The 23,432-nt window shown below is 40.6% G+C and overlaps 2 protein-coding genes across 5 annotated transcripts in view; one reads left to right on the top strand and one right to left on the bottom strand.

Moving 5' to 3' along the window:
• Nucleotides 1-23,432, top strand: part of MEGF10 (multiple EGF like domains 10) — a 367,277-nt gene that overhangs the window by 12,444 nt on the left and 331,401 nt on the right. The gene's annotated exons all lie outside the window — the stretch shown is intronic.
• Nucleotides 1,788-23,376, bottom strand: C3H5orf63 (chromosome 3 C5orf63 homolog). 3 transcript variants are annotated; one of them, XM_049707280.1, is made up of 4 exons: nt 23,289-23,376; nt 7,528-7,648; nt 3,363-3,419; nt 1,788-2,708 (listed from the first exon to the last, which is right to left on the bottom strand). In XM_049707280.1, exons 2-4 carry the CDS (start codon nt 7,639-7,641, stop codon nt 2,544-2,546), a joined length of 336 nt encoding a protein of 111 aa, XP_049563237.1. In that variant the 5' UTR covers nt 7,642-7,648; nt 23,289-23,376; the 3' UTR covers nt 1,788-2,543. The 3 variants fall into 3 exon arrangements, with proteins under 3 accessions (XP_049563237.1, XP_012392220.1, XP_033261716.1); XM_012536766.3 differs by having other exon boundaries at nt 1,858-2,720; XM_033405825.2 differs by lacking the exon at nt 23,289-23,376 and adding an exon at nt 23,098-23,251 and having other exon boundaries at nt 1,858-2,720.

The raw sequence follows: 23,432 nt of genomic DNA, 5'->3' as shown, positions 1-23,432 counted from the left end.
CTACACAAAGCCACCCGACATTTTCTAAATATGCCATTCCCTTCCACACTCTTTTATTTTTCACCTAATTTAAGTCTAATTTTCTATGATGCCTTCCTGCCACTTTCCTCATCTGGCTGCTGTACCATTTTTTACATGTCTCAGCTCCAGCTCTCACAGCACTTTGTTGTAGTGCTTTATTAACTTTCCTCTCTCCGCTGCCCAAGACAGTGAGCGTCTCTAAGACAAAGACTGTGCCTTATTCATTTTTATACTCCCACCACCTTCAGTGTTGTAGGGACTTCTATTAGTTTTCTACTGCTGTGTAAAAAATTACCATAAACTTAGCAGCTTGAAATAACACACATTTATTATCTCATGGAGTCTGCAGATCAGATGTCTAGGCATGGTGTGGCTGGATTCTCTGATCAAATTCCCACTGTGCTGAACCCAAGATGTAAGCCAGGGCTGTGATTCTCACCTGGGTTTCATGGTTCTCTTCTAGGATCACTAATTGTTGACAGGATTCATCTGTTTGAAGCTGTAGGACTGAGGTCTCCATTTTCCTGCTGGCTGTTGGCCAGGAACTACTCTCAGCTCCTAGAGGTTGCCCACAGTTTCTTGGCTTGTTGGCAGTTCACAACATGGAAGGAAGCATGTTTGCCTCCTTCCAGGCTAGCTGGAGCACATCTCTTTGATTTCATCTTCTGCAACCAGCGAGAGAGAACACTCTGCTTTTAAAGGGCTCACCTAATTAGACCAGGCCCACCCGGATAATCTTCCTTTTGCCCCATACTGTAACATAATCACAGCAGGGATATTTCATCATATCCATAAGTTCCACCCATATTCAAAGGGGAGGGAATACAAGGGTAATCGTTCATTGGGGTCACCCTAGAATTTTGCCTACCACAGGGCTCAATGAATATTTACAAAATCAAATAAGATGTGTTCCAAAAATTTATAAATTAGAAACAATGGCATTCAATTGTAAGATTTTTTTTTTCCTATTGTTACTTTGGAGGGCTTTTAAAGTTGTTTCTTAATTTGTTTCTTAATTTGGATCCACAATGGTTAAGAATGCTTTACGTGAGATAACACGAGGCCCCTGCAGGGAACCCAGGTAGTACAAGATATTTGGGATGGGTGCCAAGACCTGGTCTGATATCTGACTGTCTGTGTGACCTTAGCTAACTTCCTGAAACTCTCTGAATGTCAGAGTCCTCTTTAGGTATAAAATGAGGGGGGCGGGACTAAACAATGTCTAAGGTTGGCTAGCTTTAAAATTCTCTAATTTCTAAGACTAACTCATACTGATAAAATTAAAAACTAGCTAAGTGAATCACACTATCCAAATTCATTGAAATAGGTCTCAAAAGAATTTCATTACAGATGAAATTGCAATGATGCAATTTTAAGAGGAAAAGGCAGTTTTGTTTTTAAATGAATCCATTCCTCTATTGGCTGAACCTGACTAAATACAAATAAGAGTACACAACTACATTTTTAATACTTTACATAAAATGGTGAAGAATATTTTTTCTTTAGATGACATATCTGTTCAGTTATGGTCAGATGTGAATTTTCCCCAAGATATTAAAACTTGATAGAACCACTGTCTTAAAAATAGCTGAATTAACTCAGTTGATGATAACTGAAAAACTATCAAAGGCAGTACTCAAATATTACAAATCACTTTACTGACTACCTGTAAAGCACGTTGAGATTCTTATATACATTTTGGGGTTTAAGTCTTTTGTTTTTCTCAAACGAAGTGTCTTTGGCTAGGATAATTATTCTCTTCTATCCAAAAAAAAAGAGCTCTAATTTTAAACAGGTATTATTAAATTCCTCTGAGATAGACTTCATGCAGATGTATTTGTTAAAACATCCTTTTATTGACTGTGCACAGTTATTAACAATTCACATTTCACTTTATCTACCAAGTGGAAGAACATTTATTCTTTCATTAAAAAGTTAAGCCCTGGGCTTCCCTGGTGGCGCAGTGGTTGAGAGTCCGCCTGCCGATGCAGGGGACACGGGTTCGTGCCCTGGTCCGAGAGGATCCCACATGCCGCGGAGCGGCTGGGCTCGTGAGCCATGGCCGCTGAGCCTGCGCGTCCAGAGCCTGTGCTCCGCAACGGGAGAGGCCACAACAGTGAGAGGCCCGCATACAGCAAAAAAAAAAAAAAAAAGTTAAGCCCTTAGGGCAGCAACAGGGTCACAGAGCATTTTTCCTATAAACGGCTCTGTCCAGTGAATGTGAAATGCTTCCATACTAATACAAAGGAGAAAAATAAATAAAACAAGTAGATTTCTCCCGCCTTCCATCATCCCCTCCCTGCCAATACACTCCTCTTATTTTATAAAATGCCAACAGGTAAACAGTTCCCACATTGGTACTTCCATTAATCACAAGAGGAATATTACCATTTATTTGGCACCACTGAGTTCAGAACATCCTTAGAGCTGTGTGAAAGTGGCAAAAGGAGCATGAGGCCACAGTCATTTCCTCAGGAAAATGAGTTCTGGACAGAGAGGGTGGAAAATCCTGAGGGCGTTCATCAGCCTCCCGCACCTTGCTGCTCAAGTTTCTGGAGCTGTTTTTCAAGTTTTGAGACGTCTACTCGATGCATCATCAGAAACTGGCCATTCAAATGAAAGACGGGGATGTCAAATTTATATCTGTCATACCAAGCAGAGTTTTCTGGAAGTGTGATGTCCACCTCCTGTAAAATAAACTGAAACAGAGACAGACTAAAGCTCTAGATTTCAGAGAACATGGAACAACGCAACGGCTGTAGTGACAAACTGATCCCCAGACTGCTTCTAATGCTGAGAGGTTTTTACTGTTGTTGTTTGAGGTCCACAGTCAGCTAATGACCCTGAATTCCATAACCTGATTGATTTCTTTACATTCCCTAATTTTGCTACTTTTCTGTTACATCTGTTAGGTTCAGCATCCAGGTACTACTCAGTTCCCAATGAAATAAACAATGTCCCAACTGGGAAGCTGCCTGAGAATCAAGAAAGACATGTTTTGGCTGTAAGATTGGGAAAGGTATCATGGTTTGCTACAGGAAAACACTTTCATGGAAATGACAACATAAGATAAAAGGAATAGGGACAAAAACTTAACAGAAGGCCCAAATGCTGTACCTGCTAGTTAACTTTGACTCATTTTAAGAGTCAGAGTAAGAAAACCAGTACTGCTCAGAGAAAAACACTTAGGTGTAATGACTTTTATGGAAATCAGCACTAAAATCTCTCTCAAGAAAATTTAAATGAAAAAATCATTCAATCTCTTAAAGGATCCAGGCAGATACTTTATACTACATACAGTATCTATTCCATATACATAAAGCCACACTGTATTATATTACCCTGTTTTTATAAGGCTCCAGTACTTCCTTGGCTTCATCACAAAGGGGGCACGGATCCTACAGGACGAAAAAAGCCATTAAACCCAAAGAATGGCATTCAGCCCGACAAAAACCACAAGAAGCAGATTATACTTATTTTAAAGGACAGTTTTCTACCAGGTTATACTGTTTTATTTTCCAAAGCAAAACACTGCCACAGAATCTTATAAATAGCTAGTATTTCATGGTAAATGGGCTTTCAGCATTTTTTACTTGTGTTTTGATTTTTCTTGACAAATAAATCTATCTACTAAATGTTAATGCTTATATTTGTTACACATATATGTGTGTATATATATGTGTATATATATGTACACACAGTACATTTAGATGCTTACAGTTTTTTGTTACTGGCTTCATCTAATTGATATCTAGGAAGATTATTTTCCATATCATTTATAGTCCTAGGGCTTTGTCCTTCCTAGGTCAGGAGCACCTTCCAGGCCTGGCTGACATCACCAGAATGTCTTAAAGTCTGTTTTGATTGGGGGGCACTGAGATTTGCCAGCCTGTTTTTCTGTGTTTTGGTTTTGGTTTTGTTTTTTTTGGCCGCGCCGCACGGCTTGCCGGATCTTAGTTCGCCGACCAGGGATTGAACCCGGGCCCATGGCAGTGAAAGTGCAAAGTCCTAACCACTGGACTGCCAGGGGATTCCCAAGCCTGTTTTTCCTAATAACCCATTGGGATGGAGTTAGATAGTGATCGTCCCATCTTTAAAAGGGAAAAATCTCTTTACTTTGGGTGATGATTGTACCAACTCTTCAATGTTTCGTCAGTTTTCTCATTACAAGTGTCAGCAGTAGGTTTCCCAGACTAACTCTCCACCTTAGGAGCAAGCGAGTTTTAGTGCCCGTTGTTGTTTGCACCCTAACCATCTAGAGGAGAAGTCTGCCGAGAATGCTGTGGATCACTGGCAGATTTTAAAGGCTTCTCAGGCCTTGACTCAATGAACAGGTACTACTGTAGGTTCTCTTGTATGAGCTAAAAATAGATTCAACATTACTGATGCTTATATAAAACCTGCTTTTTAACATGACAGGAAAAGATGAGCTGTTATGGAGGCCCTTCCTCCAGCTTAACTCACCTTATTTTGAAATAAGAACCTGGATCATCAAAAGACAGTTTTCCTTCAGAAAGGTCCTTCTGGCTGTATTTTTCTGCTTCAGGGCTCATTATGTTATTTTAGCATTATCGATAAATAGATTATGGATAGTCTGTGACTTTTAAAAAATTTATTTATTTATTTTTGGCTGCGTTGGGTCTTTGTTGCTGCGGTGGGCTTTCTCTGGTTGCAGCAAGCAGGGGATACTCTTTGTTGCAGTGCACGGGCTTCTCATTGTGGTGGCTTCTTTTGTTGCAGAGCACGGGCTCTAGGCACGTGGGCTTCAGTAGTTGTGGCGCATGGGCTCAGTAGTTGTGGCGCACAGGCTTAGTTGCTCTATGGCATGTGGGATCTTCCCGGACCAGGGCTCCAACCCATGTCCCCTTGCATTGGCAGGCAGATTCTTAACCACTGAGCCACCAGGGAAGCCCAGTCTTTGATTTTTAAGATAACCAAGTTAAAATTCTCTGAGAAAGTTTCAAAAAGTCAAGAGAGGATCTTAAAAGCAAAACAAGAACCAGTGAAATTGCAGAAGTACCAAATTTGGTACTATTTGCTTTTATAATAAAAAAAAACTTTAGTAGAGCTAGGATCAGGTTTTTTATTTTATTTTTTTTAAAACACAGAGAACGGGAATTCCCTGGTGGTCCAGTGGTTAAGACTCCATGCTTTCACTGCTGTGAGCCTGGGTTCCAACTCTGGTTGGGGAACTAAGATCCCACAAGCTGTGCAGTGCAGCCAGAAACAAAACAAAACAAACAACCCAGGGACTATGGAAGTCTGGGCAAATTATCACGTTTGTATATATTTTTATGAGGAAAGGTCATCAAATTTTAAAGAAATCTATGAGCTGAAAAATGACAAGACCCAGTGGTCTGGAACACTTGTACATCCTTGTCTAGGATTTTCAGTGGTGCCAATACAGCACTTATTTACCCTATCCCTGAATTGTAGTGGACATTTGGTGGGTTGGCTGTCTACCACCCATTCCCCTTTCTTGTAGCAAGAATGCTGTGATTTTGCCTTACAGAACTGCTCTCAGCATGTGGCTGACTCCTCCCTGAACGGGGGTGGAACACCTGATTTAGGCTGAGGCATCCAGCACATCATAGCCCTTCGACTACAAATGGCTCAGGGATCGGCCAATCAGAGCCAAAGGATAGTGTGAGGGTTTTGCTGGAGTTTCTGTAGATACCGGAAATGTGAGATCTGAGGCTTGGGATCGCTGCAGTTATCCATATGAAGAGCCAGAGTGTGAACTGATTTAACCTAGAGAATGCAGTGCTGAAGAGACTGGTAATGTGCTTAAGTTTCAGAATCAAGCTACTCCTGAAACCAGACTAATGCATAAAATCCTTTTTTTGTTTAAGCCACTCTGGGTAGTACTTTCTGTTATTTATAACTGAAAGAGACCTGATACTGTACTTTTTCTTTCAGAGGACTGTGAACTCCGGGAGGTGAGAATAATGTCTTATTATATGTCTAATGACACAAATGAAGGGTTTGGTACAAATTTTAAGCTGAATGGAAGATTAGTGTGTTTTGCTTTGGCACATGTTTTTGGCTAACTTGGCTGTTGTTCAAACTGAAAAATAGTGCAGAATAGTTAGGCTGAGTGAGCACCATTAGCCTTAAGGGATTATTTTATTTTTGTGGTTAATTTTCACATACATTTCTCATATGTAGACACAAATGATGAAATAGTTTTGTTCCATAATAATGCAATATATACTTATGAATATGAAAAGTAAAGATTAACTATTTTCAATAAATTTTTAAAAGACTTAAACTTTGTTATTAGATAACTGTCAGATATATTCAAATTGCTAAAATGTCTGAAATCTGAAAAAAATCTATCAAACAAGAGACCTTTTTTGTTTGAATTGCAGTATTATTCACTAAAGGTAATTCTATTACCCTGAACTTTATTTCCTTTTTGATTACAAATCACACAAAGTAATGTTAACTAGCAAAAGGAAATCCATAATGTTTGTCTTATAAATTTTAGAGGAAAAAGCTCTTAAAAATTTAACCTTGCTTTATAGCTTAAAACCAGTGTTAGGGGTAAGAAAATAAGTACAGTCAGTCCATTATTTGTGGATTCTGTATTTGCGAATTCATCTATTAGCTAAAACTTATTTGTAACCCTAAAATCAATACCCAAGTTTTTGTAGTCATTCACAGACATGCAGGTGCATAGAGCAGCGAAAAATTTGAGTTGCTTAAAGTGCACATTTCTGGCTGAGGTGGGACAGGATGATGCTCTGCCTTCTTGTTCCAGCTCTCATACTGTAAACAAGTGTCCTTTTCTACTTAGTGCCACTCTTTTTGCATTTTTGTGCTTTTTCTTGGTTATTTTGCAATTTAAAATGGCCCAAGCATAGTGCTGAAGTGCTGTCCAATGTTTCTAAGCATAAGAAGGCTGTGATGTGCCTTACGGAGAAAATACTTTGTTAGATAAGCTTTGTTCAGGCATAAGTTACAGTGCTGTTGGCCCTGAGCTCAGTGTTAATGAATCAACAATATATGTTAAATAAGATGCCTTTAAACGGAAACACACATAAAACAAGGTTATGTATTGATCAGTTCAAAAATGTTGTGACCAGAAGCTCATAGGAACCTAACCCTATATTTGCCCTAGGAGCAGTGGTTCAGTACTTGCTAATTCAGTGTTTGTGGTGACTTTATAGAACATGACTATCACAAATAATAAGAGTTGACTATATTTCTAAGTGATACACTTGTAAACACCTGATAGTGCTTTTCTTTCAATGTATGGATCAGATGACGATTAAATATATTAATTTACCTCCTGATAACAGTGACACAATGAAGTATCTGGGTAGGATAAAGAGTTACCACTATTGTAACTGGAACTGAAAAATTGAGGAGCATGTCTGAAGAAAATTTATACCATTGCTTTCCTTTCAACATTTTTCCCCTTTCTTAAATGTACAACTTTCTTCACCCAACATTTTAATCCTTTATGTTTTTAAAGTAGTGATTTTACTTTTTATTCTGTACCTTTGTGAATAAGGTTAGCACAGGCAGAGCAGTCTTGGAGGCAGATAGATTTCTCAAGAGCAGTTGAAAGGAGTGTTTGGCAAGTTGCATGCTATTTCCTTGAAACCAGAGCATCTTAATTCTGCCAAAAGAAAAAGAGACAGTAAACTTATGTGCCCTAGACTTTGCTCTTTATAACAGAAACAGTAAGCTGCAAATCTATGATGGAATTTGAAGACTTCAGATGTGCTTCTTGGTGTCCAGGAGTGTCAGAGAGGCCAAGATGTTTGGCAAGTCTTCATGATGCCTCAATATTCACTGTATTCCAAATTTAGAATTTAGAATGGGAAAAAATCCAAATGTATGGATTAGTTGTATGTCTAATCACTTGGTTTCTGTAAGCAAATTCCATGGTTTGTTAATTAGAATAAAAAATTAAATTTCACCTGCAGATTTTGCTAGCATCCTGATGGTCCCCTAAAATGTGGGAAGTTTCCTAAAATGGTTTTTATTCACAGAGATACCTTATCTTATAGGTAAGCATTCAACAATGCCCAGCCACCTTCATGGTAAAGGAGATAGTAAGCAAGAAGCACAAGTCTGTACCTGAAGGTTAAGGCTATTACTTATGAGATTTATGCCCCTCTGCTGCAACAGGTGGGGAAACACAGAGCTGTCCTTAGAGGAGCTTATAGGGGAGGTTAGGCTGAGTCAACCTGTCAAAAACAAAAATCTACTCAGCTTTTCTAAGAAGTATTTTAAAAGGAGATGGTCATCATTTTTTAAAACATCCACAAATGTACTAGTGTTTCTACTGGAGATATTCCAATAAGAACAGCTTGGTAATAGCAGCATGTCAAACACTAGGCTTTGAAGCTCTCTCATCCTGCTACTTTGCTCGACATAAGACACCCTACTTATTCCTAGGTATTCTACTGAGCCTCCAGCTTTGTCCTTTAAACTACAGATATGATGATTTCACTTTTAAAACACATATGCACTGTTGACTTTATCACTTATCAATATTCCTTGCATGAATTCATTCCTGATATCTTCATTTCTTAACTTCTCTTTATCTCTCCAACTTCATCTATCAGTTTCCCCTCCCTTATCTTGGCAACTTGCAGCACAAAGATTCTCTTTCTGTTCCTTGAATAACCAAAGATCATTTCTTCATCAGGATTTCTGTACTTGCTGTTCCTCTGCATGAAAAACTCTTAAGTAGCTTCTCATCTGGCCTGGGCTTATGTCACCTCCTTAGAGATGCCTTAGTGACTACCTTACCAATGTGGGCCAGTCCACCACTCTTCTTCCTCATATCTTGCTGCAGTTTTCTTTTATCCTTCACTATCTAAAATTATTTCTTTACCTATATGTCCCCTCTACTACAACATGAGTTCCATAGGAGCAGATACTTGTTCACCCCAATATTCCCGAGCATCTACAATTAACCCAGTACATAGTAGGTGTTCAAATAGTTGTTCGAATGTTAATAGTACTGGAGTGAGCCTTTCCCTCCGTCTTTAGTCTCACCTCTAACCCTGATCAGACACTCAGTGTGCACAGCAGTCACTATGTGGGCGGATCTCATATCCTAACTAAAAGTCAGTGCTCCTCACGCTGTCCACAAGATGCAGGCCAGGGTGCTGCAGCTGGTCCCAGCCCCTTCACCACCACCTTGAATCTCCTCCTGCTCTGCTCCAGAGAGCGTGCCTGTAATAATTATGTACTAATCTCTACTGGTGAGCAGGCTTCTCAGCATAAGATTAGCTTTAAACTCATTTCAAACAGAATGATATGACTTTAGAGAAAAGCACTAAATCCATATCAAAAAAGAGTAAAGAAGACGGGACAAAAGGATTGGATTCTGATCTGTGAAAACTATAATCTTTCCTTCTCTCTTAAATCCTTAGTCTTCCACTTCTCCCTGGATCTCCCTGCTAACTAAATGGTCCTGATAATGCATAAAAAAGGAATGTGATAAGGATTTTGCAAGGACCCAGCATTATTCTAAGGAGGAAAATGGATCTAAACAATTTCACAATATGCTGTGCTGCTTTCAACTAAGTGATAAGCCCTGGTATACATATGTTCCATAAATTCAGCAGAACCAACAGTCCAATAGGTGAATGTGGTTGGAGACAATAGCTTCCAAACATGGCTCTGTCTACAGAGGATATAAAGGAAGGGGAGGGCTTCCCTGGTGGTGCAGTGGTTGAGAGTCCACCTGCCAATGCAGGGCACGCGGGTTCGTGCCCCGGTCCGGGAGGATCCCACATGCCGCGGAGCGGCTGGGCCCGTGAGCCATGGCCGCTGAGCCTGCGTGTCCGGAGCCTGTGCTCCGCAGCGGGAGAGGCCACAACAGTGAGAGGCCCGCGTACCGCAAAAAAAAAAAAAAAAAAGAAGGGGAAGTATCAATGGAATGCTAGCCATGTTTACGACAGGTAGAAGTTTCTGCATCGTTGGTTTTGGCAAGGCCTTACGCCAACAGTGGCACACCCTCCTAGGGTATGAAGTTAAAGAAATTGTATAAAATGAAGGAGAAAGAAAATTTTAAAAATCAGTTTTGTGAGAGTAAAGGTAGAAAGATAGCTCTTGGAAATGAGAAAGAGCAGGCTATCTAAGGCAGTGACCTAAGGTTACAACCAGGACAGTGAACGGCAGCTGTGTGCTTTTGGTGGAGGGATTTAAGATTTATTGATGTCAGGCTGGTAAGGAATGGAAAACTTACTGCTTTCACCTAACTGAGTTGAGACTGAGGTGTTAAGGCTTTTGTTAAAAAAAAAAAAAATTCACATTCACAATGGAAATCTGCTTCAGTATTTCCAACATGACGAAACACAGCATGTGGTCTTGGTTGCAACCAAGACAAATAAAACCTGTCAGAGTAAACAGAGTTGCTCTTCTTTCCAGATTTGCTAGAATACTTGTTCAACCAACCCAAAAAGCTAAGTAAAGTCTTCAGAGATGCCACAACCATCTTGTTTAAAACTAGTTCTCTTTTCCATGTTAGTCTCTATTTCTCCTTTTTTAAATATGTATTTAATCACTTAAACATGGCACATTTGTTTACTGAGAAATGCATTAGCATTATGCAATTTTACTACCTGCATATTTTCCAAATGCTCTAGCGCACGAGGACACGTGCGTTTTACCATATTGTTAAATTAACTTATTTCTTTGTTGGCACTGTATTATAAAATTATATTAGAGTCTGATACAAAAAAGAATTCCCATACCTCTCCTAGGCAGAAATAAGATATTATGGCTAAAGTTCTGAACACTGGAGTTCACTTTGTTCTAGAAATAAAAAGTAAAATGAAAAATGATACACTCCAACTGGAACACCCCAAACCCTAACACCACTGCTGTCAATGTCACAGTCACCCCATCATGCTTTCTTGAAGTAAAATCTTAATATTGGCTACGCTGACAATGTGACATTTTCATTAGTTCTATTATTTTTGAACAGTATCTCAGCACTATAAGAAATACTCTGAAAGGTGGTCTATGCCTGTTGGCTCATGACTGTGGGAGGACAGCACCATTTTGATTATGTCACTGAATTTAGTCATGAAGTGTGTGTCCTTACTATACACAAAGACACAATTTTATCCTCTGTATTTTGTTACATGCCTCTGTGATATGAGCAAAAAGAGATGTGTTCATAATATCAAAGAAGCACAATTGGGTCACCTTTGTCACAGACAAAAAAAAAAAGCATAACACTGGATTTAGAATGTGCCTAAAACAAATTCCACAGCCTAACAATAAAGATGGTGACTCCTGCTGTTTCAAGTCCACTGCCGCTCAGAGGCATGGATCACCCTGAAAGAGAAAGGGAATGCTGGCTTTTCAACAAAACTGAGGCCGACTTCAGTGGTCTTTATGGCAGAATCAAATAACAACATGGAGGAGGACTCACTGGACCAATTCAGCCCTCCTTGAAGCAAGATATAGAATTTTCCCTGCGAAGCACTGAAGGACATACCATTAAAACAACTGATTATTGCATAGAAGGAAGCCAGGGTCATTTGAGCCTTTATTAAGGATTACTCATTTCTTGCATGAGGAGCCGCCCGGGCTATGGCTGCGCATCACTTATGTGGGGTTCTTGGATTCTTCAAATGCTGTGTGTGTCTCATTAGAAGGGAAACAACATTGTTCTTCCTTGAGTAGAGACACTGACCTTCACTGACCAGAATTTTTATTCATATGAAGAGTCCTTGAGCACACCAAATCTCCAAGCTCATATGATCCCTCATCAGCAAGCTGCAGTGTTCTTAGCTCATGTGCAAAATCAGAAAGTTTATATAAACTCAGGTACTGCCTTCATTATTAACAGATAATGTTGGAGCTTCTTCACAAGAATACAATGTCAATTTAATGCTGAGCGGACATTAACCAAACACTATTACCGTCACTCTCGCTGAACCTGTGTTCCAGAAAGAGAGGCTCAGGGCTTCCGTCCCGTCATTTATGCCATGTGAGATGTTAAGTGCTCCATTTCACATTCTTTACCATCTAAGTACAGCATTCCTATTTTTACACAATGACTAGAAACACATGCGCGCGCACACACACACAAACACATCCCTCTCTTGGGAACAAAATCCATTATTTTAGATTACTGAAAGTTTATGTAATGAGGTGAGGTTGCTCTTAGGGGACTCATCTGGGTCACTGGGCTCTACCTAATCCAGGGAAACAGGGACAAATGATGCCTCCCCAGTGGTCTTATATGCTTTTGGTCAGTCAGCTGTGTCCAAACCTCCCTCTCTCCCAAACAAGTGAGAGCCTACCCTAAGATCTTGGGTCCAAGTGTGGAGCCAAGAGTGACAAGGACACGCAGCATATAGAGACACAATCAAAGCTGCAAATTGAGCAGATACTTTGAGGTGTCAATTCCAAGGGGCTAAGCAGAGTTAGAATGAGGCTATAGAACAGAAACAGAGGGTAGGGGGTGGAAGGCAACCTGGAGCGGGGCCCTCACTTCCTGCGTGCGTGAGATCTCAGGTGCTTTTTCAGCACCTCAGCCACAGCAGTCAGGGTACCCGGCCAGGGGAACTGCCAAGGAGGTAGCACCAACTCAGACATGATATTACAACAAGGATCCCCAGCTCACCACCCACCTGTGGGCCCACTTGTACATGGCCTCATGCTCAGCTTCATTCTTTCTTTTTTTTTAAAATACCATAACATTATATTAGTTTCAGGTGTAAAACATAATGATTTGATATTTGCATACATTGCGAAATGATCACCACAGCCTCGCCTGGCTATGCATTTGGACTGCTGATTTGATCGCACATAACACATGAAACCCTGAGCAGACATACCCTGCATGTCCACTCCATACCCTGCAGCTTCTACTTCCAGGCTTCAGTGCCAACAGGTTTACCACATGGGGGCAGAGAAGCCTGTAGAGAATCAGTCCCAGAAAGGAATGACTGGTCATATGAGTTCCTACAGACAAAACCCCTTTTTATTTTTTTAAAAATTATTACCATGACTGTGGGGTTTCCAAGTATCTGGATGTCTCTACTACACTGTTTGAATGCAATGGGTGCTCTGTTAATTTGCATTCAACACACTGATTTGTGCAAAAGTTTTCTAACTATTTGAAGTGTGGGCCTGGCCTAACCAGTAAGATTATAATTTCACTGAAGGTATATGGCATTTACATATCCATCACTTGGTACATACACTCTGCCCCCATATCCCCCCCTCACCGCTTCAAATTCTTAGCAAAATAAGCCATTATTGCTTTTTCTTCATCCTGTCTGGTGTTTAGTCCATTTCTTTCCCTCCAAATAAAACTCTCACATGGAGAAATCAACTCCACATTCTGGATACAAGCAACAAGAATTATAGAGAGATGTACTCCAGCAGATTCAGGAGGAGGGAGTTAAATTCCTCACTGAAACAATATAAATACAAGAGAGATCACAACAGGGACATCTAATGGGCAACTTTAAATGTCATAAGAGAAAGGAAGAGTACTGTGGGCTGAGATTGGAAGTGGTTTCACGAGAGAAGGATCCTAAATCATGTAGGATTTCGATACGTAGAAAAAGGGGAAGCATTCCGAAGCCAGGGTTAGACACAAAGGCATGAAGTAGGAATGCTGTGGCCTTTTGGATGGGAGCCAATGAAGGGTTTTAAACGAGAGTGATGTGATAAAATCGGTGTTTTAGGAGATTGATCTGGCAGCAGCGAGCAGGATGGCTGCAAAGGAAAGAAGAATGGTGACGGGAAAGAGTTCAATTATGAAAATCCAGGTGTGGGATGAGATCATTCATTCAACAATTACCTACTGTTTTCCATGTCTTAGATACTCATAGGTACTGGGTTCAGTGGTGAACAGAAAAGTCAGGTCCCTGGCCTCAGGGGGTCCATATTATAGGGAAGTTAAAGAGACTCTTTTATGTCTCTCAACATCAGACAGTGGTAAGCAGAGGGGAGGGAGTGAAACAAGGTGATGTGATGGTGACTAAGGCAGGTCCTTTAAATAAAATGCTCTGAGCAGGTGTCATTTTTGCTGAGGCTAAAGGCTGAGAAGGTACAAAGATCTGAAGGAAGAGCATTTTGGGGAGAGGGAACAGTAAGTGCAGACTCTGGGGTAAGGACAACCTTGACTTAGTGGAAGAAACAGAAAGGACCATGTGGCTAAAGCACAGTAAGCAAGGGGAAGAGTGGAGGAGACAGGTCAGTGGGGGTTGGATCACCTAAGGCCTCACAGGCTATGTTAAAGAACTGAGGTTCTATTTTCACACAGTTAGATTTAGAGGAGGGAAGTGATGGGTCTCATGTACATTTTATATTTATTTATTTAAAAGATTTTTTTTTTTTGATGTGGACCATTTTTAAAGTCTTTATTGAATTTGTTACAATATTGTTTCTGTTTTATGTTTTGGTGTTTTGGCCACGAGGCATGTGGGATCTTATCTCCCTGACCAGGGATCGAACCCTCACCCCCCGCATTGGAAGGTGAAGTCTTAACCACTGGATCACCAGAGAAGTCCCTCATGTACATATTAAAAAGATGACTTTAATGCTGTGTGAGAATGGATGTCAAGAGTGGAAGCAGGGACCCAGTTAGGGGCTACTGCCGTAGTCCAGGTGAGAAAGGAGGGTGGTGTGGACAGGGCCAAAAGGACCTGCCAATGAACTGGATATGAGGAATTAAAAATGACAGTAAGGACTATTCTAGTTTTGGTTTTGAGCTGCTGGGTGGGTGGCAGTGCCATTTACTAAAATGGCAGCTGAGGCAGGAACAGATTGAGGGATGTATGGGTCTGGGAGCTCAGTGAGGGACAAGCTGAGACTCAAGCAGAAAGTCGCGTGTACAGGTTTGGTAGTCAGGAGAGAAACCAGGGCTGAAGATAAAATTTCGAGACTCCCTCAGTTTAAGGGCTGTAATTACACCTGAGATCATGAGACCATCTAAATAGCAGAGAAAAAGAAGATGACCCAGGACAAATCTCTGAGGCAATCCAACATCAGAAGTTGGGTAGAGAGGAGCCAGCAAAGGAGGTAGAAAGATTGGTGAGGTAGGAGGAAAATCAGAAAAGTGGGCCATCATGGAAGCCAACAGGAGAAAGTGTCTCCAGAAAGAGGGGAGTGGCCCACTGTCAAAAAGAGTGATAAGGGCTTGGACTAGAATAGGGGTAGTCAAAGAAGCTACCACAAATCAGATGAGATGCATCTCATGTTGCTCCAAAAGAATGAAACCTGCCAACCAATGCCTACCCCTAAAATGAACTACCTTGTCTGACTCTTGCCTAATTTCACATCTTAAGTAAAAGGGGATATTTCTGAGGATGGAGGCAGTGGGGTAGGGGAGAAGAGTAAAAGCAAAATTTGGTTGGGTGTCTTAAAAAGAGATAATAAATGTAAAAATCATTGTATAAGTTAAAAAGCAGAATAGAGAAATAAGACTTAACTATTTATTACTAAATAATACAAAAAATAAGGTATTGTTACTAATAATGATAATGATGATGTTTCTACTGACTGAAATGTGTTTTACTGGCTCCAAAAGGAAGATTTAAAACTTTAGGCATAATAGTCTCAGAAATAGGGAATTGCAAAACTGAAAAATATTTCAAACAGAAATAGCTGAAAACTTCAGATTGTGAACATTACTTAAATAGGAGTTCCTAAGACATGATATCACTGATTAAAGACGCAGCATATTTATCTTCTCCTAAGACTGAATACCTAGACCAGCAAATACCTCGGCACCAGGTATTGGCTTACCTTACTCAGGTCTCACATAGTTACAGAACAGGATACTGAAATTCAGTTTGCAAGGGGTAGAGGTTTCCCCTTGATAGGTTCTGAACAAAAGTCACTTCCCTTCCAGTTGCTCCTTCCCAATACTTGCCTTTATATTTTCAAGGAAGAGAAAATTCAGTACCACTATTATTTTACCAATGATATCTTCAACCCAACCCTTGTACATCAAAACAGAAGCTGCCTAGGCAGTGGTAAAGTTGGATTTATTAATAATCTTTAAAGACAAAACTTGTTCCAAAGTATTTTTGAATAAATTGTATAGAGAGGTCAAAGTAAATTTAAATGAACATAGTTCCCATGAACTCGTCAGGGGAATTAAGCACAAATGGTATGATTCTTCATCTAGAGCTTTACTCTTTCTTACAGAGTTTCAGTTGGAATTCAGCATGTTTGAATTCCTGGGTGCATTTCTGTGTGCAGATTTCATAAATATAAACCCCAAAGACAGGCAATTCCACTAATTTGTTCTCTGATGCTAGGCAGTTCCTCATCTCTTTAAGCCTGTTTCATCAACTGTAAAATGGAAATACAACCCCCGTCCTGTTCTGTCATTTTAGAGACTAGGAGAAACTCTGCACGTAGGCTCTGCTTTTTAAATATCTTCCAGATCAGAGAAGGGGAAACCACATACAGAAGAAATGCCATGGTAATAGCTCAAGACGTCAAAGGTCTCCAAAGAAAGGCTTGGAAGTAGTTACCTGTAGGAGTCTAAAATGCTAGGCCATTAAAAGAGGACCAAAATTCATACACAGATCTGGGCAGAAGTGTAAACGGGCTTGCTCTTTGCAAACTCACTTCTCTAGCTCCTCAGTCATAACTGGGAAGCCTTGGCATCAGAAAAGACCCAGTAGGAAAATGGGGGAGGCGACATTAGGGTGGCTGGACACTGATCTTGCAACTGTTTGAGCATCTGAGATGGAAAAGTGCCTCCAAAAAGGAAGAATAATGTGTTTCTTTCTTATTGATGGACACATTTAAAGAATGATTTTTAATGGCAGACCCTCATCATCTTGGCGTTCTCCTCCATGTCCAGAAGTGCTGCTGTGTTTGCCTAGACCTATAGCAAGCTGACAAATGTGAAATGAAAGGGAGGAGGAATCTTCAGAGTAAGCAAGAGTTTGTTTTAGAATCTTTGGACCTTAGCAGTCACATTTTCCAGATCATTGCTTCAGAGGAGTCTACTTGGTAACGGGGTTGGTTTCCAGAAAAACATTCAGCTAAGAAAAATAAAATGAAGATGCTGATCAAGAACAGTAATATAGGGGCTTCCCTGGTGGCGCAGTGGTTGAGAGTCCACCTGCCGATGCAGGGGACACGGGTTCGAGACCCGGTCCGGGAAGATCCCACATGCCGCGGAGCGGCTGTGCCCGTGAGCCATGGCTGCTGAGCCTGCGCGTCCGGAGCCTGTGCTCCGCAACGGGAGAGGCCACAACAGTGAGAGGCCCGCGTACCGCAAAAAAAACACAAAAACCAGTAATATACTGTTACTATACACTCCCTCTAGCACCCAGGGGTCCAAAGGGGATTCTGGACTAATTCTTGTTAACACAGTGGGGCTTGCACACACTGTACCCCTCCCCTTATCCTCAACCTTAAATATACTGACTCAGCATCTGGCCTAGGGCAGAGGCATATTCTGAATTCAGAGTATGCAACAATGTTCAGTACTATTAAGACATAATGGCTGCTTTTCAATACGTGGTGCTGGGAAAACTGGACAGCTACATGTTAAAGAATGAAATTAGAACACTTCCTAACACCATACACAAAAATAAACTCAAAATGGATTAAAGACCTAAACGTAAGGCCAGACACTATAAAACTCTTAGAGGAAAACATAGGTAGAACACTCTATGACATAAATCACAGCAAAATCCTTTTTGACCCACCTCCTATAGAAATGGAAATAAAAACAAAAATAAAAAAATGGGACCTAATGAAACTTCAAAGATTTTGCACAGCAAAGGAAACCATAAACAAGACAAAAAGACAACCCTCAGAATGGGAGAAAATATTTGCAAACGAAGCAGTTGACAATGGATTAATCTCCAAAATTTACAAGCAGCTCATGCAGCTCCATATCAAAAAAACAAACAACCCAATCCAAAAATGGGCAGAAGACCTAAATAGACATTTCTCCAAAGAAGATATGCAGATTGCCAACAAACACATGAAAGGATACTCAACATTACTAATCACTAGAGAAATTCAAATCAAAACTACAATGAGGTGTCACCTCACACCCGTTAGAATGGCCGTCATCAAAAAATCTACAAACAATAAATGCTGGAGAGGGTGTGGAGAAAAGGGAACCCTCTTGCACTGTTGGTGGGAATGTAAATTGATACAGCCACTATGGAGAACAGTATGGAGGTTCCTTAAAAAACTAAAAATAGAACTACCATATGACCCAGCAATCCCACTATTGGGCATATACCCTGAGAAAACCATAATTCAAAAAGAGTCATGCATCACAATGTTCATTGCAGCTCTATTTACAATAGCCAGGACATGGAAGCAACCTAAGTGTCCATCAAGAGGTGAATGGATAAAGAAGATGTGGCACATATATACAATGGAATATTACTCAGCCATAAATAGAAATGAAACTGAGTTATTTGTAGTGAGGTGGATGGACCTACAGAGTCTGTCATACAGAGTGAAGTAAGTCAGAAAGAGAAAAACAAATACCGTATGCTAACACATATATATGGAATCTAAAAAAAAAATGGTTCTGATGAACCTAGGGGCAGGACAGGAATAAAGATGCAGATGTAGGGAATGGACTTGAGGACACGGGGAGGGGGAAGGGTAAGCTGGGATGAAGTGAGAGAGTGGCATGGACATATATACACTACCAAATGTAAAATAGATAGCTAGTGGGAAGCAGCCGCATAGCACAGGGAGATCAGCTCGGTGCTTTGTGACCACCTAGAGGGGTGGGATAGGGAGGGTGGGAGGGAGGCGCAACGGGGAGGGTATATGGGGATATATGTATATGTATAGCTGATTCACTTTGTTAAACAGCAGCAACTAACACACCATTGTAAAGCAATTATACTCCAATAAAGATGTTAAAAAAAAGACATAATGGCTGCAAAGCTGAAAGCCAAGAAAGCCTGAATAATGTGGTTGGGTTATATCATACATGAGGGCTTAATAGAATTTAAAAACCAATTTGAAAATTCCCTCATTCCATAAAGATAGCATTTAAGATGACGGCAAAATCATGCTATTTCAAGGGATGGGAACAAAGTACATAAGGAATTATGCAGACTCCTCTCCACATTATCCTTCTTAACCAAAATAACCCATTCCCTTTGAAGGTATATCTGATACTTAATACTGACCCAGAAAGAAGGCAATTTCATTAAAACATCTTAGTCTTATTGTGCCCAGCTAGTAATGCCAGTTTCCTTGCTATTTAAAAAGCACACAACTTCATTTCCAAAAGTAACTGTTTGCAATTCAAACTCCATCCACCCAGGCAATGCCTTCCATTTGTCACTAATACTCCACCATTTCCAATTCATCTTGCCTAAGAGGCGCGTTATCCACATGACCACACAAGACCTGAAAGATGCTTCATTCATTTTTAGCCATTTTGTAGCAAATGATTTTGGAACATTTGAGATATTAAATCCAGCATTTCTTTGGACTTGTGACACTAATACCTGAATGTTGGGAACTATCCACTCTTGAGGTCATGCCTCAGCCACCCTCAGTTATGTGAGATTCTGCAATTCTCTGAGTCCTATTCTGTTACTTAAAACTTGTCACTGATAGAAAAATCTTAATATTTTGGAACTGGATGCCAAGGCACTTTGGAGATTTCCCTTGCTTTATGGATAAAGAAACTGTTTTACCAAAGCCTTTTATACTGCAATTTTTTTTCTCTATATTTCTCTTTGAACAGTGCCTATTTTTATGTATGATGAGACCAACACAGAATTCTCAGAACTGCAAGGGACCTCCAAGTTCAACCCCCTTTTTCCAAAAAAAGTCTCAAAAAGTTTTATACATGAATCCTCAGAGTATACTGAATAACAGATATCACATTTTGTTTAAGATTTAATTTAAGGATGGAGAGAATGAGGAAAACTCTCAGCTTCGGATGGCAGAATTCTTTTACTATAAGAAAGAGGTTCTGATCTCTAAATCTAAGATGATACAGATTAACTTTATTTTCGAACTTGGAGAAACAGAGCTGAGTTTAGAATTGTCTCATTTTTTTTTTTCCAGTCTATATCCTAAGATGCTTTGGCTGACTAAATTTCTATTAAATAACAGTATCCCTTCTCTTGGCTGACTAGAAGAACTACATGTTTTAAGAAGAAAAGAGTTTAAAAAATTAAATAATTCAGTCTTTGTCCTTCCCTCTGACTAAAGTAGAAGCCACTTCCCCATTATTTCATGATTAATATGAAAAAGTACAGGAACAATGAGAGGAAGTTCATCTGTTTCCAGTAGTAACATTCTGGTTTCTGTTCGAATTCCATTGGCAACAGAAGGAAGCAGCATATACCACATGCCTGCCCTATTACAATACACAAAGCTGTCAACTTTGAACTCTTTTGAAATGTTAGTAAAGTAGAAAAGATGATTGTGGCTTTCCTTCAATATTATTTGGGTAACCTAGCCTTAAAATAGTGAACAAACATAAGTCCTTTATCCTTAAGGCAGGACCAGACCAAGATATTAGTGGCCTAGGTAAGCTAATAATTTGGCATACCTTCAAATGGATACTTTTCAAATATTCACTCAACAGGTGTTTGGGTGAGGAGCTGGGCATGGCAGGCCTTGAGAGAGTGGAAAGGGGGCTGGTGGGGCCTTTTAGTTTGCATACTCTATTCAGTATAACAAAGACCATGTAAACTGATCAGGCTAGATCTCTTTGGAAGGCAGTTTGGTGACCATCTGTAGATTTTCAAATATGCCCTTCCCTACTCCAAGCTGTTTATCAAGGCATTAGTAACTGCAGCATTTATAACTGCACTGGTAGCTCCTTGAAAGGTTACTGCTTTATATTCTTTTCTCTACCTTGTTGCATTCCCAGTGATGCTTTCATACTCCTTATAGATCCAGCCTCCCTTCTATACCATGTACTGAGTGTTTGTTATGTGCCAGGCACCATGCCAGATACTAGAAATATAAAAGTGATTAAGATACTTTCCCTGCCCTTAAGGACACACCTTGGGTAGGGGAAAGATTTACAAACAAATAATACAATACCAAAGTGATGAAGCCTATAGCAGTAAAATGGTTATTACTAGATATTACTGGTAAAATGCTCTGAAATCCTTTCTTAAAATAGAAGGTATTTTGAATTTGCCTCTATCTCTGGAAATCTTATCTTGGGTAAGGATTGGAATGAAAAGAGAGTAATGTTTTCATGCCTCCAGTTCTCTGCGGCTGTAACTGAGATGGGAAGGTAGGGATGTGGAATAATATCTACGTGAAACTTAGCCCAAACCTTTCACTTTGCATATTCTTCCTCAAATAATTTTCTCTCAAACTTGCTATGTGATACTAGGGGAAGGATGAAGGAAGCTCACCTAGTCCCTGCTACCTGTGTAGCTACACATCCCTGGATCCAGATAGTTTCTCCCCTTCAAAATAATTGCAAACAATATTAAAACTGCGTGCAGGAACTATTCCAGCTGGCTTTTGGCTTCCTCTGATGTACACTCCTTGAATAAAGCAGTGGCAAAATTAGATTTAAAATAAGGAACATAAAAAAAAAGTACTACTTGTACCAGATCTCTTCAAGGTCCTGCTACGTGTGAAACCCTGAGCCCTGGCATTAGAGTAACTAAATGCATCAGCCAGCTGGAGTATGCACATGTTATGAAATACAAAAACCTCAATAATAAAAAAACCCTTATTTTGAAGGCATACTTCCACATTGCCTCTGGGTACTTAAAAGTCCGTGAGAACCAGGCATCTGGAATAAAATAGAAATACAGTCCAATAAATTCCCAAGTTGGAAAATCCTCCTCTCTATTTCCTTACCTGCCATCAATCCATCTAAAGGAAACCACATAGCCATATTTTCCTCCAATAAAGGAGACATAAAAATATTGATCCTTCCTTGGCAGGTAGCTACTACTGACCACAATAAGCACGAAGAAAGAAACTCTGCAGAGTCTGCCTTTCTAAAACACTAGCCCCGCCAACCTTAATTTTCACAACAGGACCTTTTTGGTTCCAGGCAATTCCTCAGCAGAACAGGACCCAGGTTATTAGGCTATGACATTTCACACAGAACCATGATTAGTTCTGCCTTACCCCCAATATTACTATAACCACTCAGTATTTCCAGGGCACACCTCTTTTTCCAAGTGTTTTAAATCTCAGTGCATACAGCTGTAAATATTGGTAGACAGCTTCATAAGCATTTTCACACAGTATTCCTGAGATAATTAGTAAATGAGAAGACTGTGGCCTCTAATAGCCACTTCATCTTTAGCAGTCCCACACTGAGACATGGCTCTCATGGCTGCCTAACCAAGGTAATGTGTGGTTACGGAGACGTGCTTATGCTGGGGAATGTGCTAGAAAGTGTGGGGGGCATAACAGATCTTAGACACTATCCCTGTCCTGGAGGAGCTGAGAACCTTGGGGTTTAGCTGGGCCATACTGTGGATTTAAGTGCTCTAAAATATAAAGTACGACGTAAAATACTTTCTGTTAAGAAACAAGAATAAAGATCTGCCAGGCAAAAAACTCCTTGTTCTTCAACAGAACAGCCTTAGAAACAGACACTTGCCTATTCATGTTAGTAGCAATTTAGTAGGGACTTTTTGTAACTCTGGACTTAGTTTAAAAAATTGTATGAGGGATATTTGTCAGGGGTGACTGACAAGGCTAAGTATTTGAGAACTGTACAGTCTCTGATTTATTCTCTCATGGTTCAGCACCCAGAGGGCTGCTTTTGCCCAACAAAGGCAGACAGGAAGTCCAGAGAGCCCCAGGACTCACAGTGCTCCTGCCAGCACCCACGATTAAACCTTTCAGCCCTCAATTAAAGGTCAACATGGTTGCTCAAAAATATTTATTTAAAAAGGCAGTCATCTCAGCCAGTCGAGATTATATTACCACTTCATAAAACTCGAATAAATCCGAAGCAGGGCATCTGTGAATCACGGAAGAAGCATAAAGTTGTGATGTTTTCTGCTTCCTCTTAAAAAGCTACCTTTTCCACCCGTGATTCTGTTCACTTCCCAGAGCGCCATCGCGCGCGCGCGCGCGCGCACACACACACACACACACACACTCACTCTCTCTCACGCTTATAATTTGCCCCCAGAGGTTCACGGATTTATGGCTCCCAGTTTAATTAAATTTCCTGTAGTGACAATCGAAATCGGCAGCGTGCGGCACAGTGTGGGGCTTCCGTGCCCCCCTCTCCAGCCCGCGTGCCGACTCCAGGGGGAACCCCGCCAGCGCCCAACTGCCGGCACCCGACCTCCGGCACCCACCTGAGCTCGGCTGCTCGGGTCGCCGCTTCCGCTGTGCGCCGGTACTTCCGCCCCGGCCGCCAAGCGCCCGCCCCGCACTTCCGCCCCGGCCCGCAGCCGCTCGGGCTGGCATCAGTGGATCCCAGGTCTGAGCCGATCGTCCCT

The sequence above is a fragment of the Orcinus orca genome, chromosome 3 (assembly GCF_937001465.1).
Source record: "Orcinus orca chromosome 3, mOrcOrc1.1, whole genome shotgun sequence".
NCBI classification, from domain to species: domain Eukaryota; kingdom Metazoa; phylum Chordata; class Mammalia; order Artiodactyla; family Delphinidae; genus Orcinus; species Orcinus orca.
The sequence above is the reverse complement of the archived record's forward strand: the minus strand, read 5'-3'. Positions and strand labels throughout refer to the sequence as shown.

Excerpts from the sequence above, each read along its gene's own strand:
- C3H5orf63 (XM_012536766.3), bottom strand. The coding sequence starts at position 7,641 with ATGCTCTGGTTTCAAGGAAATAGCATGCAACTTGCCAAACACTCCTTT. Across the intron at positions 3,420-7,527 it reads TGCTAACCTTATTCACAAAG|GATCCGTGCCCCCTTTGTGA; the intron begins GTACAGAATAAA and ends TTCGTCCTGTAG. Across the intron at positions 2,721-3,362 it reads TGGAGCCTTATAAAAACAGG|TTTATTTTACAGGAGGTGGA; the intron begins GTAATATAATAC and ends TCTCTGTTTCAG.